The sequence below is a fragment of the Malaclemys terrapin genome, chromosome 2 (genome assembly GCF_027887155.1).
Source record: "Malaclemys terrapin pileata isolate rMalTer1 chromosome 2, rMalTer1.hap1, whole genome shotgun sequence".
Classification (NCBI taxonomy): Eukaryota; Metazoa; Chordata; order Testudines; family Emydidae; genus Malaclemys; species Malaclemys terrapin.
The window spans coordinates 264,769,099-264,784,321 of record NC_071506.1 but is presented as its reverse complement, the minus strand read 5'-3'; the positions used below and the strand labels follow the sequence as shown (position 1 = coordinate 264,784,321).

Here is a 15,223-nt window from a genome sequence, read left to right as displayed (position 1 = left end):
ATTTTTTGGAAAAACTTATATTTTACTGAAAAAACATTACTGAGTTGGTTTACATGCAACAGCAGTACCTGTATTGTAAAGTTTTCCATCAGTGGACCTGCTCCCCAATATGCCCTAGCAGATTAGTGGTATTGGGGAAAGAAATAAATTGGGCCCATCTATAAAAATGTAAATGGATGATTATAATAAAGAAAGGGATTATGTTTAGTTAACAAGAAAAGAACAAGTAATGGGCTTTAGATGGAGCAGGAAAAATGTAATTCAATACTAGAAAACCTTCAACTATAAACAGGCACAGAATGGAACAAGCTGCTAGGGGAGGCGGTCGATCCTCTAAAGCAATATTTAAGACTAGATTACATATATACTCGTTTATAAGCCGACCCCGCCCTCCAAGATGGATAAGTAAAAATGGAAAAATTTTATAACCCGTTCATAAGATGACCCTATAATTCCGGGGTCGGCAAACTTTGGCTCTCGGCCATCAGGATAAGCCGCTGGCGGGCCAAGATAGTTTGTTTATTTCTAGCGTCCGAAGGCACAGAGGTAAACCTAAGTAAACAAAGTGTCCCGGCATGCCAGCTGCTTACCCTGACGGGCCAGGACAGCAACTGGTGGGGAAATTTTTTGAGGGGGAGAAGCTGGGAGTCAGGGGAGTAACCCCTGTGACCATCCCCCACATGACCCCACCCCTAGCCCGGGACCCCCACACTCTCCCCATCCCATCCCTTCCCTTCCCACCTTATCTGCAGAGGGCCATAGGAGGATGTCTCTGACGTGGTTGGAGCTGCTCTGGCAGGCTGGGCAATGCAGCCGCAGCCTACTCCAGCGGGCCAGACCGGGCGGTGCGGCTGCAGCATGTTCCAATCGGCTGGGCTGGGCGGCATGGCCGCAGCGTGCTCCGGCGGGGTGGGCTGGGTGTCATGGCCACAGCCTGCTCTGTGGGGCGGGGCCTAACGGCACGGCTGCAGCCTGCCAGCCCTGGAGCTGCAGCTGCTTCGGAGGCTAGGGGGGAGAGCAGCGTGGCCAGAAGCAGAGACACTCTGGCCCTGCCTCTTCCCTTCTGTCTCTGCTGGCTGTGCTGCCTCTCTTTGCTGGGGGGTGTGTCCCACCTCTCCCTCTCTATACCCCTTCATAAGTTGACCCCCTTCTCTGGTGCTTCCCTTTTTTACTAAAATAATTCGGCTTATGAACGAGTATATACGGTATTCCATTATCATGAACTTCTTAGGAATAATTAAATCCTACCCTCACACAGGGGGCCTGGATTAGATGTTCCACTAGAGATCCTTTTGCATATAAATGATTTTATGAGCTTTGTAGTTAAACTCTAAAATCTCCTAGGTGCATAGGAGTGTAATGGGATATGCATCTATTCTTTTAAAATTGCCTAAACAAAGCACTCTTTAAATAACTTGTCCTGAATCTCATGGCATTTCAGAAATGTTGATCAGTTTTTCTCCTCCCCACTTGATTAAAGGATCTTTTCACACTTGATTAAAGGATCTTTTTCAGGAAGGAAAAATATGTACACCTGAGAGCTACACCACCAATCATACTAAGGCCCACTCCTCCCCTTCTTTTCTGGGCACATGATGACTGCCTGCTGCTTCTGCAGTTTCAGCTTTCCTGCTGTATGTGGTGAGCAGGGCCCTGAGAGCACTCAGTGACTGATGTCACTATGGCAGGAAGTGCAACTGGCATGGAAAAGTATTGTTCAAGTTGCTTTGGGTTTGTCTACACAAACATTTAGTTCACAACCATACGGTGTGTGAATCTAACCTGCACTAGGCTGCTATGGACTAATTGTCCATCTGGACCCTGCTGACATGCAGTAACAGCTCCATTAAAATGCTTTGATCCAGTTGCAAAGAGGACTAGATCGAAGTGAAAAAAACTGCAAACGAGTTGATCCTCCACCAGTCCGTTACAATAATCTATAAAGTGTGCTTGATTGATTACTCCTCATTTTCCCCTAAACATTGTAACCAGAGGGCAAATTAATATCAAAACACTCAACAGGACACATTAGTTAGTATATAACAGGGGTCGGCAACCATTCAGAAGCGGTGTGCCGAGTCTTCATTTATTCACTTTAATTTAAGGTTTCGCGTGCCGGTAATACATTTTAACTTTTTTTAGAAGGTCTCTCTATATAAGTCTATATATAATATAACTAAACTATTGTTGTATGTAAAGTAAACAAGGTTTTCAAAATGTTTAAGAAGCTTCATTTAAAATTAAATTAAAATGCTGATCTTAAGCCGCCGGCCTGCTGAGCCCACTGCGGGCCTGAGGTTCCGTTCACCTAGGCCGGCAGTGGGCTGAGCAGGGCCTGCGGCCGGAACCCTGGCTGGCAAGGGGCCGGCAGCCAGAACCCCAGGTTGGCAGCGGGCTGAGTGGGACCGGCGGCTGGGACCCCAGCTGGCAAGGGGCTGGCAGCCAGAACCCCAGACCAGCAGCGGGCTGAGCGGGGCCGGGGCCCGGGACCCCAGACCAGCGGCGGGCTAAGCGGGGCCAGCACCCCAGACCATCAGTGGGCCGAGTGGCTCAGCCTGCTGCCGGTCTGGGGTTCCGTCCGCTGGCTCCTGCCAGCCAGGGTCCTGGCTGCTGGCCCTGCTCAGCCCGCTGCCGGTCTGGGGTTCTGGCTGCTGGCCTCTTGCCAGCTGGGGTCCCAGCTGCCGGCCCCGCTCAGCCCGCTGCCAACTAGTGCTCAGGGTGGGGGTGCAAGAGTCAGGGCATGGAGTGTGGGGGGCTGGGTATATGTGGAGAGTGCAGGAATCAGGGAAGGGGGTGTGGGGAGTGCAGGAGTCAGAGCAGGGGTGTGGGGGGGCTGGGTATGTGTGGAGGGTGCAGGAGTCAGGGCAGGGGTGTGGGGGGGCTGGGTATGTGTGGAGGGTGCAGGAGTCAGGGCAGAGGGCTGGGGGCGAGTGAGGGGGTGCAGGAATCAGGGCATGTGGTGTAGGGGGCTGGGTATGTGTGGAGGGTGCAGGAATCAGGGATGGGGTCGTGGGGGGGATGCAGGGGGCTAGAGGTGCAAGGGGGTGCAGGGGTCAGGGCAGAGGGCTGGGGGGGTGGGGTGGGATCAGGGGGTGCTCCCAGCCCCCTGCCCTGAGCGGCTCATGGCAGGGGGCTGGAGGGATACGCCCTGCTCCTACTCCCCTTCCCAAGGCCCTGCTCTTGCCTCCCTTCCCCGCCTCCTTTTCAGTCTGAGCAGTGAGGGCGCTGGGGCTGCTCTTCTCCCCTCCCTCGCAAGGGAGGGAGAGGAGGCGGGTGCCACGCAGCACGCTGGGGGAAGAGGCAGGAGAGGGGGAAGCTTGGCTGCCGGCGGAGCCTGCCCTACAGCAGCAGCCGGCAGGAGCAAGCTTGCTCCTTCCCCCTGCCCCCGCCACAGAGAGCGGTAGGCGGGGGCGGAGAAGAGCGGGCTGGGTCGGGCAGGATTTTTAATAGCACGCTGCTGCCTGCTGGGGTCTGGCTCAGCCCGCTGCCAAGGTTCAGCAGTAGGCTGAGCGGGACCCCGGCAGGCAGCAGCGTGCCATTAAAAATCGACTTGCGTGCCGTCTTTGGCACACATGCCATAGGTTTCCGACCCCTGGTATATAAAATAGCCTCACTCTATATAGTGAAACACAGAGTACAGGATATAAAGCATCTACACACTGACACTTCTGTATGAGAAACAGAAGCTAAACCTGTACACAATATTAAATAGCATGCAACCCAGGTCTGTAGTAAACTATCTGTGACCTGTGACATGCTGTACTTGGCCTGTGACTGGAAAAGGGACTTTATTTCCACTAATTCTGTCTGACAAATTTTAGTGCACATTTTAAAAAAGGTGAATGAAATTAGCACCAGTGACTGACTTGCTTCCAAATGACTGACTATTCTCTGCTCACTGAATGTTTTCTCAAGATATGCAAAAATGTATTTTGAACAGCATTATTTTAAATACAAAGATCAGAGATCAATGCCCTATAAGTACCAAGTTACATGTAAATGTTCTTCTGTGTATTAGTGAATGGCCTTGATTTTAACTCAAATGTCATCAGCTGTTAACTGCTTTTTCTATTGCATCTACTGACTTTAGCTTACAAAGCAATAGTGAGGAATATAACCTTATATAACAGCTATTTAAGAAATATATTGCAAGTTGTTAACATCATTATAAAATATATATATGGAATGCATAAAACTGGAGATAGTCTCCATGCCCTTTCCTAGCTCTCCTTAACCTCTTCTTCCTCCTTTCCAGTCTTTATTGCTTCTTGGTTTTAATTTAATTGTAGTGCTAAGTGCTGATAATGCATCCTGTGTGGTAGTAGCTGCTTTGCAGATAGAGGGCAATTGTTTCTTTAGCTATAGCTGACAAATGTCTTTGATGTTTCTTTTATTACTTTGAGTTGACTCTATCAAAACCTTTTATTTAAAAATATTTAAAAGCTGAAGCAACTAATTTAAGAGAGACAGAAGGCATTCTTAAGCACAGGTTGAATTTATTCTTCTAAACCTAACCTATTATATATAAAACCCTGGAAGATACAGCTGTAAGCAAACCCAACAACTTCAGGGACTGGGGGGGAACGGGGGAAAGGCAAGTGATATTTGGAACACAGTTTAAAATATTATTTACTATTAGATCAATCTCTTCAGAGTTTCTCTTCAGTGATTGTTGTGTTTTTAAATCAAAGCTGTGTGATGAATGCATTGTACAGTGTATACACGTGTTAAATGTCATGCCACCACAATTATTTGTTACGTTGCATATTGCTATAATACAAATAAATAGTAACTTCCCTGGAAACTATGACAGCTCATGCTAAATATTCACCTATAAATGATATGCAAGAGATACTCCGGCCACTATACTCTTTGTAAGCATAGGGGTGCAGTACTCTTGATGAAACATCAACTGGACTAGGTTACCTTCCATATTTATTTCAGCTCACAGATATGATTGCAAATGGGTTCTCAATTAACATGGCAAGAGAGCAGTCATAAATTTGGTATAAATTGTAGAAATGGTGGCATGGCTCTGTGATTCTCATATGCCTTCATAAATCAAACCTGATTCAATAAACCATCAGGTTGATATAGGCCAACAATTAGGCTGTAGGAAATTAAGATTTACCAGCAAGTCACTTCGCCTTTCTGTGCCTTTGGCTATATCTAGACTGTGAGCTAGTGATTCCCCTGCTTGTGTACACAATACTCGCCTTCTCTCTCATCAAGCTAGAGCGAGTTTAACTAGCAGTGTAGCCGCAGTACTATGGGTAGTGGCAGTGGAGGAACGGCTGACCCATGCCAAGTATATACCCACTGGTTTGTACTCAGCATGGCTCAGCCATGCCTCTGGTGCCTTTATAGGTGCTACTGCAGTCACACTGTATTTATGCTTGTGCTAGCTGGATGAGAAATAGCACAAGTATGTGTATGTGAGCAGGAGAATAACACGCCTAGCTTGTAGTGTAGACATAGCCTTAGTCATATCCCTAAAATGGGAACAATGACACTAAGGTTTTTTGAAAGTCCTACCCTAAGTGAAAGTCACATGGGATTTGTGCTTCTAACACACTTAGGTGCTTTTACAAATCCCACCCATACCCATCTTTGTAAAGGGCTTTGAGGTCAATCGATGAACATTTCCCCATAAATGTTAAATATTATTAGTGCATGTACAAGTAGCTCTGATTTATTTTAATCCCAGAATCAAGCTTTATTTAAATATCTTGCAGTCTTTCCAACCGCACTGTATGCAGTGCTATCCTTGTGCATGACAAACCAAAAGTGAAATACACTAGTTTACTTCCATTGTCCAAGGTGAGTAACATGCACAGGTTAAACCACATTAGCAGTAAATAGCAAATTTGATGTAAAAAAGTTGAATTTAATAACCCAAGCAAGGAGATGTTCCCTTTAATTTAAACATAAAACTACTTCCACATACAGAATTGGAGGGGCTCTTATATGCAAAACTGTTTCCTAGATCTTCTTTACAATAGACTTTTTCTTAGCATTTCCTGCCATTCTATACTGGTGGCGCTCCAGTGTTCTCGTAGATCTATGGAAGGAGTGGTTGTTGCCATTATAATCACTTTGTTTCACATTTTAATTAGACAGAATAATTAAAGTACTGGTGGCTGGGCTACTCTGTTGCTGTCACAAATGGAACTACATTGGGTGCAGCAATGATAGGAAATTATGAAAAAGAGTTTAGCAGAGACACAGCATTTGATTAAGAGAGAATGAACCACCCATGTTCAAACTGTTAGCCTGAAAGCTAAATTGTTGACAACACCTTCTGTCTGTGCTGTGAATAAGCAAATTTCCTGGCAACATGATGAAAATAAATTGGGCAAAAGCACAGCTTAAATGGGATGCAGGTAATTTAGTTATTTTTCTTCCTGGGAGGGTTCCTAGCACACACTCAGCTGTCCACATGTTATCATACATAGAATTGACTGATTGAGCTAATCAAAATAATCTTCAGAAAATTATTCTGAAAAAAACTCTAATGTAAAAAGAAATCATTCAGCTGTTAGCAGTCAGAACCGCTCCTTGAGTAGAAGGCCTGGGAGGGAAGATCAAGGTCACCGCTCCCATTTTATAAGTGAGGGAGACTGAAGCTAAGAAATTAAGTGACTTGCACATGGTCATGGTCTAAATCAGCATGACAGCTGCGGGAAGCTGTGCGGGCCGAGGGATGTGCTGGCCGCCCTTCCTGCAGCCCCCATTGGCCTGGAGCGGCGAACTGCGGCCACTGGGAGCCGCGATCGGCCAAACCTGTGGACGCGGCAGGTAAACAAACCGGCCCGGCCCGCCAGGGGCTTTCCCTGAACAAGCGGCAGACTGGCTTTGAGAACCACTGGTTAGATCACATTACAACTCTTCCCCTCCTATTCCCACATCTGTACCAGGCAGAAAATGCCCCCAAATGTTTTAGGGAAACTCACTGTGCTCCTTTCCTAATTTAGAAGTACAAGAAGTGTGCTATGGTTTTAATTTGCTAGCCTCAATTTATCAAATAGAATCACAGAATCATAGAATATCAGGGTTGGAAGGGACCTCAGGAGGTCATCTAGTCCAACGCCCTGCTCAAAGCAGGACCAATTCCCAACTAAATCATCCCAGCCAGGGCTTTGTCAAGCCGGGCCTTAAAAACCTCCAAGGAAGGAGATTCCACCACCTCCCTATGTAACCCATTCCAGTGCTTCACCACCCTCCTAGTAAAATAGTGTTTCCTAATATCCAACCTAGACCTCCCACACTGCAACTTGAGACCATTGCTCCTTGTTCTGTCATATAAGGAAAGTGGCATAATACAAAGATTCCCAAACCAGATATTCAACAGTTATAAAACAAATTTAAAATGAAAACAATCCTGTGCACAGAACATCTACACCTCTAATTGATGTTCTGGCAAATACAGCTTGAGGAAACAAAAGTTACGTGGTATAATTGTTTTGTTTTCCCAAGAAAAAGTGACAGCAGCCTTTTTCTGAGACTGCCAAACACAACTGAAACACCCCCACTAATCTGTGAACATAAAGAGGGGCATGTTTGGACAGCATCCTTCTGCTTACAATAGTATTATTAGTAACATTTAACACTTTTAATGGTACAAAATCATTAACTCTTTTAATCCCTGCAACACCCCAGATAAGTATTATGGTGAAACTGAGGCTGAGAGAGTTGCTCAAGGCTGCAGAGAGAAAATTTGTCATAGCCTGGATTAGAATTTGTTCATAGACCAGTGCTCCAAATCAATGAGCAATGCTACTTGTCATTAACAGGAAACTGATAATAAAGTGAAGATCCACAGTTGATTAGCCTTAGGCCTTAATATGGATTCTTTCCGTAGTTTTATTGTATTGATAATCATTGATCTGATAATAATATGGGAGCATTCTGTGGGAGAGACCATCTCCGTTATGCTGTGCTTGTAGTCACAAGTAGTGCAGTTGGGGGGAGCAGCAGCTGCTCAGCTTCCACAACAGAATCCTGAGAGGACCTCAGGCAGGGCCTACTCCACTGTGTTTCTGGGAGTTTGGAATGCTCTCCTCATCTAGACATGTCTGTGGGGGGATGGACAAGCTCCACGGTGCACCAGAGCATAAAGGAGTTAATGAATTATCCTAGAGACAAGAGCAGAAGCCAGCCCCATCCCACATCATCTTCAGCAATTTCACGCCTGGACAGAGGGCATATAAAGGAAAGAAGAAAGCTTCAATGCATGTCCTTCCTGGCCTCAGGGAAGGTAAGTGGTGAACCAACAAGCCAAGAACTAGGAATCCTAGGCTTTTTGTTGACTTACTAATGATTGTATGTCAAACAGCAGGAAAGGGATGAATTCTGACCCCTACAGAGGGCATGTGCACTATGTCTTAGACTTCTACAGCACCATCTAGAGGGCTGAGCACTGGGATTTGACTGAGTTATATACAGCAAGTCAGTGGCACAGTCAGAACTAGAAGCCCTGTCAGTCTCCTATGCTTTAACCACTTTATTGTACGAAACCCTCTCTGCAGCATCCATCTGGGAAAGGCCAGAGACACACTCGGTTCTTTTCAGTTATTTATAAGAACAGTGATTTTTTACTTCGTTCTTATGTGGACATGGCTAGTAATAGGTTTCCAAGTGTTGTCTTAGGCCATGTTGCTTTTCCATTAACAATGTTTGTGTACTTTATTGTAGGAGATGCCCAGAGGCCTTCAGGAGAGGGACGCTTATAAACAAATATTCACGTGAAAATATACATTTCTTGTGCTCACCAAAACGAAAGTAAAAGAGGGGCCGGTTTCCTGCTGTGCTGGCCGCTCGCTCTCTAGCTGCTGCTTCCCGGATGTCACAGACCCCAAAGTTGGCAGTGCGGAGCATTCTTCTTGCGGCTCCTTCACTGTGCTGCAGTCTACACCGTACCGCGGCAGCTCCATTCGCTGCTGTAACAAGTTGAAAAAAACTAATTAATTCACGTTTAGTTTTTTTACATTTGTTACAGCAACGAATGGAGCGGCTGCCCCCATGCAGTACAGCACACACACACATACACACAGACACTACGGTACACTCACGGAGCCACATGATCCGTGTTCCACTCTGCCAACATTGGTGTTAGTAATGTTAGCAAAGCAGCAGCAGGAGGACTGGATGCTGGAACAGAGGGGAACTGCCTTTTGATTTACTTTCCGTTTGGTAGGTGCAGTTGCAAAAAATGCAGATCCCGTCCCTTTCCCACGCCCTGGCTCCCACCAAAAATGTATTGTGAAATTCAATCCCTTTATTATTAATATTTCTAAACCATTCTCCCCTTATAATAGAGAGTTCTAGTACCAAACCTTATAAATGTTTGCAGTTCCCCATGAAAACAGAGTACAATAAACAAATGCGTGACGTATTGGATAATAGGACACCAATGTTCAAGAGGTCTTAACAAGCACCTACAGGAGGCAGCCCCATTTGGAGAAGATTCATCTTCCCGGGTAGGAAGCAGGGACCCTCAGCCATTTAGCTAAGTAAAGGTTGAGAGGAAAAATACCACAATACCTCTTTACCAATTTTATTTTAAAAGCAACAAAGTGGGAAAAAACAAAACAAACAGAAAACTACAAACACAGCGGAGACCTAAGGCATAAATAATCTCAGTTTTAGCAGGAATATACTGTAATTTTACAATTGTAATGTCCTTAGTGCAACAAAATCATTCATTATAATGCTGAAACAATTTAAAGCCAAATTTCCCTGCCCACTTTTGCAAGCAAAGGGGACTCAGCTCCACTGGATCTAGATGGAGGAATGCAAAAGGAAGCAATGTCATCATTGCAGCATGGTTCCCCTCTTTGTCCAGTCACAGGAAGCCCTGCTGGGTCCACTGCAGGATTTTGGAGGAGAGGGGGAAGAGCCTCTCTCCCCTTCCAAAGGCAGCGGATATCCACTGAGATTTCTGCATCACTAGCATAAAGCAGCACTAGGCCACCTCCTTCACTGATGACAATTTTGTGTAGGCTGCTTAACCAATGGCTAAACAACTTCTGCAAAAACCATACCAGTTGGTGAGGATCCAAAGGCGCATTAGTGAGAGAATAACTCTCTCCAGGGGACCCTCTGCCTTCACCACAGATTGCCAAACTCTAGCTCCCTGAGGAGAGAATTTGAAGGAAACTCTTGGTAGGTTCACCCCAAAGGATTCTCTGCCTTATCTCTTTCCACATTACATGGGTGACAGCTTTGGAGGATATAGTTTGCCCCTGAAATCGAAAGCTCTTTGGAGAACAAGCCGAGAGACAGCAGGACACAACTGACAGTGCTCAGTAAATACTACTAATAAAAATATGAATTATACCAGTTTGCAGAAGGTTTTGGGTAGGTTATGGGGGAGTGAGTAGAGGTGCACAGAGTACACAGCTTTCAGTGAAACAGATTATGAAGTGTTGTATACACTTCAATAGTTTAGAAAAATGCTGAATGCACAGAAGTTTAGGAATCTTGTAGGATTATGGGGTGTTTTGTTTGATCTGTCTAGTTTTATAGCTGTTCCCAACAGCTAGCAAATGTCAAGAGCACCCCCCAAATCATGCTGCACCTTTCTGGAGAGCTGGGATGGCAACAGCTCAGTCTGTAATGCCAAGCTTTCTTTTTTATTTTTTAGATCTTCTGAACTTTGGGGGCATAGCCAGTAAAGTCCAATGACACAAAAACAATATCTTGCTGTAGTACGTATGTCTGAGCAGATTAAACATAAACCCTAAACTATACCTTATGGTAATTACCCAGAATTTTGTAAAGGAAGACCTGAACTATGGCCCATAAGATTAGTGTAGGTAGACACTGATGCCTGAGTGGAGCCCCACTGAGGACTCTGCACAAATACAAAAGTCTTGCATGGATCCTATTACAAGACTGGGGCCTATGTTGATGTACACAAATCCATATTTGACTTCACGATTCAGTGGTCTCACATGAAAAAAAAATCAATGCAGCACTGGAGACGATGATGTGAAATATTTCTTTTCTTATTTTATTTGTAATTTACATATGGAATACTCAAATTAAGAATTAAACCAATGTGTACTAAATACAGTCTGGGTGTCTGTGTATGCCTGTGGGTGAGTCTAGTTTTGATATTTATCGCATCCCTAGGGAAGCCAGGAAAGGGTTAACCCAGGTCTCTAGAAAGGATCATAGGCGCTTGCCAATCTTGTAGGAATCGGGCCCGAGTTGAGCTGTGGGGGATGACTGTTTCTCTTGTCTTCTTCAAACGATACGCAGGCATGACAGACTTAGGCTGGAAGTCCTGCAATGGAGCAAGCCCTAATACTGCTAAGCAGTCTGTGATAAGCCTAACTCCTTTTCCCCACTGTTCGGAGACCTTTGTTTGGCTTAAGTGTTAGAGGGTTATGTCAGTTTTGTAGGTTTTTTTTCTCATTCCTTGGAATAAATAATGGCTACCCAAAGAGCCATGGCTAGTTTGATTTCCTGGCCATGTATGTCTGGGCATCCCACAGTAATAAATGTATAAAATGTAAACACATCCAGGCAGACATATATATGTATACACAAAAGGATGATGGGAGCTCTGTATGTACAATGCATAACAAACAGGTTTGCTTCTGCCACAGATACTCTTTCCAATATACAGATTTTTATTCTGGTAGCTATCAATGGACTTGACAACTTCATACACTGCTGGCACAGCTATACATACCCGGAGGTTGTGGCAGGTATGCCCCAATTAATTTTGATCTCTTCTTTTCATATCCCTTCTGTGTGATGTCACCTGCCAAGAAAAGAAAAGGAAAATCAATAAGACTTGAAAAAAGACACAATCTAGCTTCTTAACGGAAGTACCATATGCTTCACCACCACTGCACTCTCTGTTTCTCTTGACAATTATAATGAACAAATGAAAACACAGTATGATCCTTCATTCTGGTATGATCATTCTACCCAGAAAGAACTAATTGATACCATTTTGGCAAGTAAACAACTGATTTATTCCAGCAGTGGAGTCCAGAAGCACAGTGTTTCAATCTCATTTTGATATGCTGTCACACAAGGCTTTCAAAAACTACATAGGCCTTCATTAAGTTAATCAACAATGGATTATATAGAATACTTGGGCCTATAATGGCTAGCAAAACTCATTACAGATTAGCATTTTCTGTCATTAATGAGATTTTTCTAATCAAGCATGTAGGCCACAAAAGATTTCAATGCTGCTGCTACACTGCTGCTGTAATGTAAACATTTGGCTTAGCTCCTAAGCACCACTTTAAGAAAAACAATGCAGCAAACCCACCAAACATCTACTGTCAAATAGTGTCTCTGCCTAACACTGCCTAAAAAGCATCTTGAAACTTCCAGACTCAATTGTCCAAGGGGTTGAATACTCCATAAGACCACTTAATTGATATGTCTATTTACTGTATTTGCATTTTCCACAGATGACAATTTTTAAAAGATAAGGATTTAAAAGCTTTTCCACAAAGGTGTTCCACAAAGAAATGGCAGATAAGGGGAGGCTGCAGGAGAGCATATGTTTTCTGCCTAGTTAAAAGTGGAGTGGGGTCTGAACACTGAAGGCTGAATACAATTCTAGACCCATCTCTATTTACTGTTCAAAATATATAGTTAAATATAATTAAAATATTGAATTAAAGATCATTAAAATCTGCTTTTTGTCTTTTTACAAACATAGATTTATTTAATAATTTCAGTGTGGCTAATCCTCCAAGAGTTCAAAAATGAGACTAGCTTAAAAAAATCAAAAGATTTTAAGAATAACGAATTTGGCGGGGGGTGGCGCTCTTGCTTTCTATTTTATGAATCTTTGGGGTACACCTGGGCTTGTTTTAAAACTTTGCTCTGTAACCATAAGGGCTAGAAACTTACTTTATACATAAAAATAACAACCCTGAGATTCCCACATAATCACAGGATTCCAGGAGCTGAGGCTTTAAACAGAATACCTAATATTGTGAGACACACAATAAAGCAGAGAGTAACTGTGACCCAAAAATCCTTTAATGCCAACTGGCAAGGACATACAGAGGGGTTACAGGTCTCTTATGGGCCTGGTATGTATATTCTAGCTCAGAGTGACATGTGAGGTCTTGACTACAAGATTGTGTCACTCTAGGCATCAAATAATTTGTTCTTAAAGTCTGTAGGTACTGATCACCAGCAAAGGTGAAAAACAGGTTTTCCGTTAGACAAGATACGTTTATTCATCTGTCTGTAAACTGAGTATTGTTTCATGCATAATGTAGGGTTACCATATTTCCTCATTAAAAAAAGAGGACACTCCATGGGGCCTTGGCCCTGACCCTTCCCTGCCCCAACTCCGCCCCTTCCCCAAAGTCCCCGCCCCAACTCCGCCCCCTCCCCTGAGTACCCCGCATTCCCCCTCCTCCCTCCCAACTACGAAACAGCTGCCCGAGCGCTACCGGCTTCACGGTTTACCAGGCAGCCCCCAGACCCTGCGCCCCCGACTGGGCGCTTCCCCTCCCGGGCTCCGGCTGCGCTGGTGAAACGCCCGGCTGGGGGCGCAGGGTCTGGAGGTCTGGGGGCTGCCCGGCAAACAGTGAAGCCGGTAGTGCTCGGTCAGCTCTGCTCTTCAGCTACACAGAGCTGAGGTGTCTGGGGGGAGCAGCAGCAGCCGCCGCGGGGGAATCCGCCTGCAGCTCGCAGCCTGCCAGAGCCGCAAGGTAAGCAGGGGACTGGGGCAGGGATGCCGGCAAAGCTATTTTCCCGGACGTGTTCGGCTTTTTGGCAATTCCCCCCGGACGGGGATTTGAGGACCAAAAAGCCGGACATGTCCAGGAAAAACCGGCTGTATGGTAACCCTACCTAACTGCCCCCCAGGACTCCACCCCCTACCTAAGCCTCCCTGCTCCTTGTCCCCTGACTGCCCCCTCCTGAGACCCTCCCCGCATCCTAACTGGCCCCCTAGGACCCTACTCCCTACCCCCTACCTGTCCCCTGACTGTCCCAACTCTTATCCACCTCCCAACCCCCAGACAGACACCAGGGACTCCCACGCCCCATCCAACCACTCCCCACCCCCTCATAGCCCCCACCCCAGAACTCCCGACCCATCTAAACCCCTCTGCTCCCTGTCTCCTGACTGCCCCCTCCTGGGACCCCTGCTCCTAACTGCCCTCCAGAACCCCACCCCCTACCTAAGCTTCCCTGCTCCTTGTCCCCTAACTGTCCCCTCCTGAGATTTCCCCCACCCTAACTGTCCCCCTAGGACCCTACCCCCTACCTGTACCCTGACTGCCCAAAACCTTACACCCCCAATCCCCACACAGCCCCCCCCCGAACTCCCGACCCATCCAACCCTCCCCCTGCTCTCTCTCTTGACTGCCCCCTCCAGAACCTCACTGCCCCTTCTCCGACGTCCTGGCCCCCTTACTGTGCCACTCAGAACAGTGTGTCGGGCTCCACGCACAGCCCGACATGCTGCCGCGCTCCCCCACGGAGCGCATAGCCTGGTTCCCGCCCTCGCAGAGTGCTGCGGAGCGGCGCACTGGGCAGGGGGAGGAGCTCCAGATTGCCGGAGGCCCGTTGCGAACGGCCGGCCGGCTACGAATGCAGGGAGAGGGAGGGAGGGAGGGAGGGAGAGAGAGGAGGGGAGTGATCTCAGTTGCAGGGGAGAGGAGTGGGAAGTGGAGGAGGGGCTCTCTCTGGCTGCTGGAGCCCAGTGCAAGTGGCACCATCTGGCCGGCTGCCCTGTCAGCCGCGCGCGCTCTGCATGAGGGGGAAGTCCAGACATTTACAAATTCCCCCCAGATGCTATTTTTAACTCAGAAAAGCCGGACATGTCCGGGGGAATCCGGACGAATGGTAACCTAGCATAATGGTTTTCATATCATCAGCCTGAACCAAATGCAAATGAAGGACTGTAAAAACTTCAGAGAGGAACTAACAGAGAGAGAGAAACTGCAGGGAAGGAAGAACCTTATCTGGAGGGGCGCTTTAAAGGTTTGGTAGATGATAATTGGAGGGGGGAGCAGAGAAGATACTCAGGCAGCTTCCACTGATGAAGTAAAAAGAGAGATTTTGCTTCATGAAAATGGGATTTCAGATTGCCCTGGTTGAAAATGCTGAAGAGAACTTTGGATGAAATAAAACTTTTTCAGACAGGAGCTTAAAAAAAAAAAGAAAATAATGGAAGACATATTCTATCCCCTAGAACTGGAAAGGACCTTGAAAGGTCATTGAG

General features: G+C 46.1%; 1 protein-coding gene across 9 annotated transcripts in view; it reads right to left on the bottom strand.

The window, feature by feature from the left end:
* The window catches only part of DIP2C (disco interacting protein 2 homolog C), a 474,795-nt gene that overhangs the window by 178,384 nt on the left and 281,188 nt on the right, over positions 1–15,223 (bottom strand). For 6 of the 9 annotated variants that reach the window (XM_054021046.1, XM_054021037.1, XM_054021039.1 and 3 more), the window contains 2 exons: positions 11,702–11,773; positions 8,772–8,939 (listed from right to left, as the gene is read on the bottom strand). In XM_054021046.1, the coding sequence (XP_053877021.1) occupies positions 8,772–8,939; positions 11,702–11,773 (240 nt within the window). The remainder of the gene's footprint in view (positions 1–8,771; positions 8,940–11,701; positions 11,774–15,223) is intronic. The other 3 variants (XM_054021041.1, XM_054021042.1, XM_054021045.1) reach the window with 1 other exon arrangement.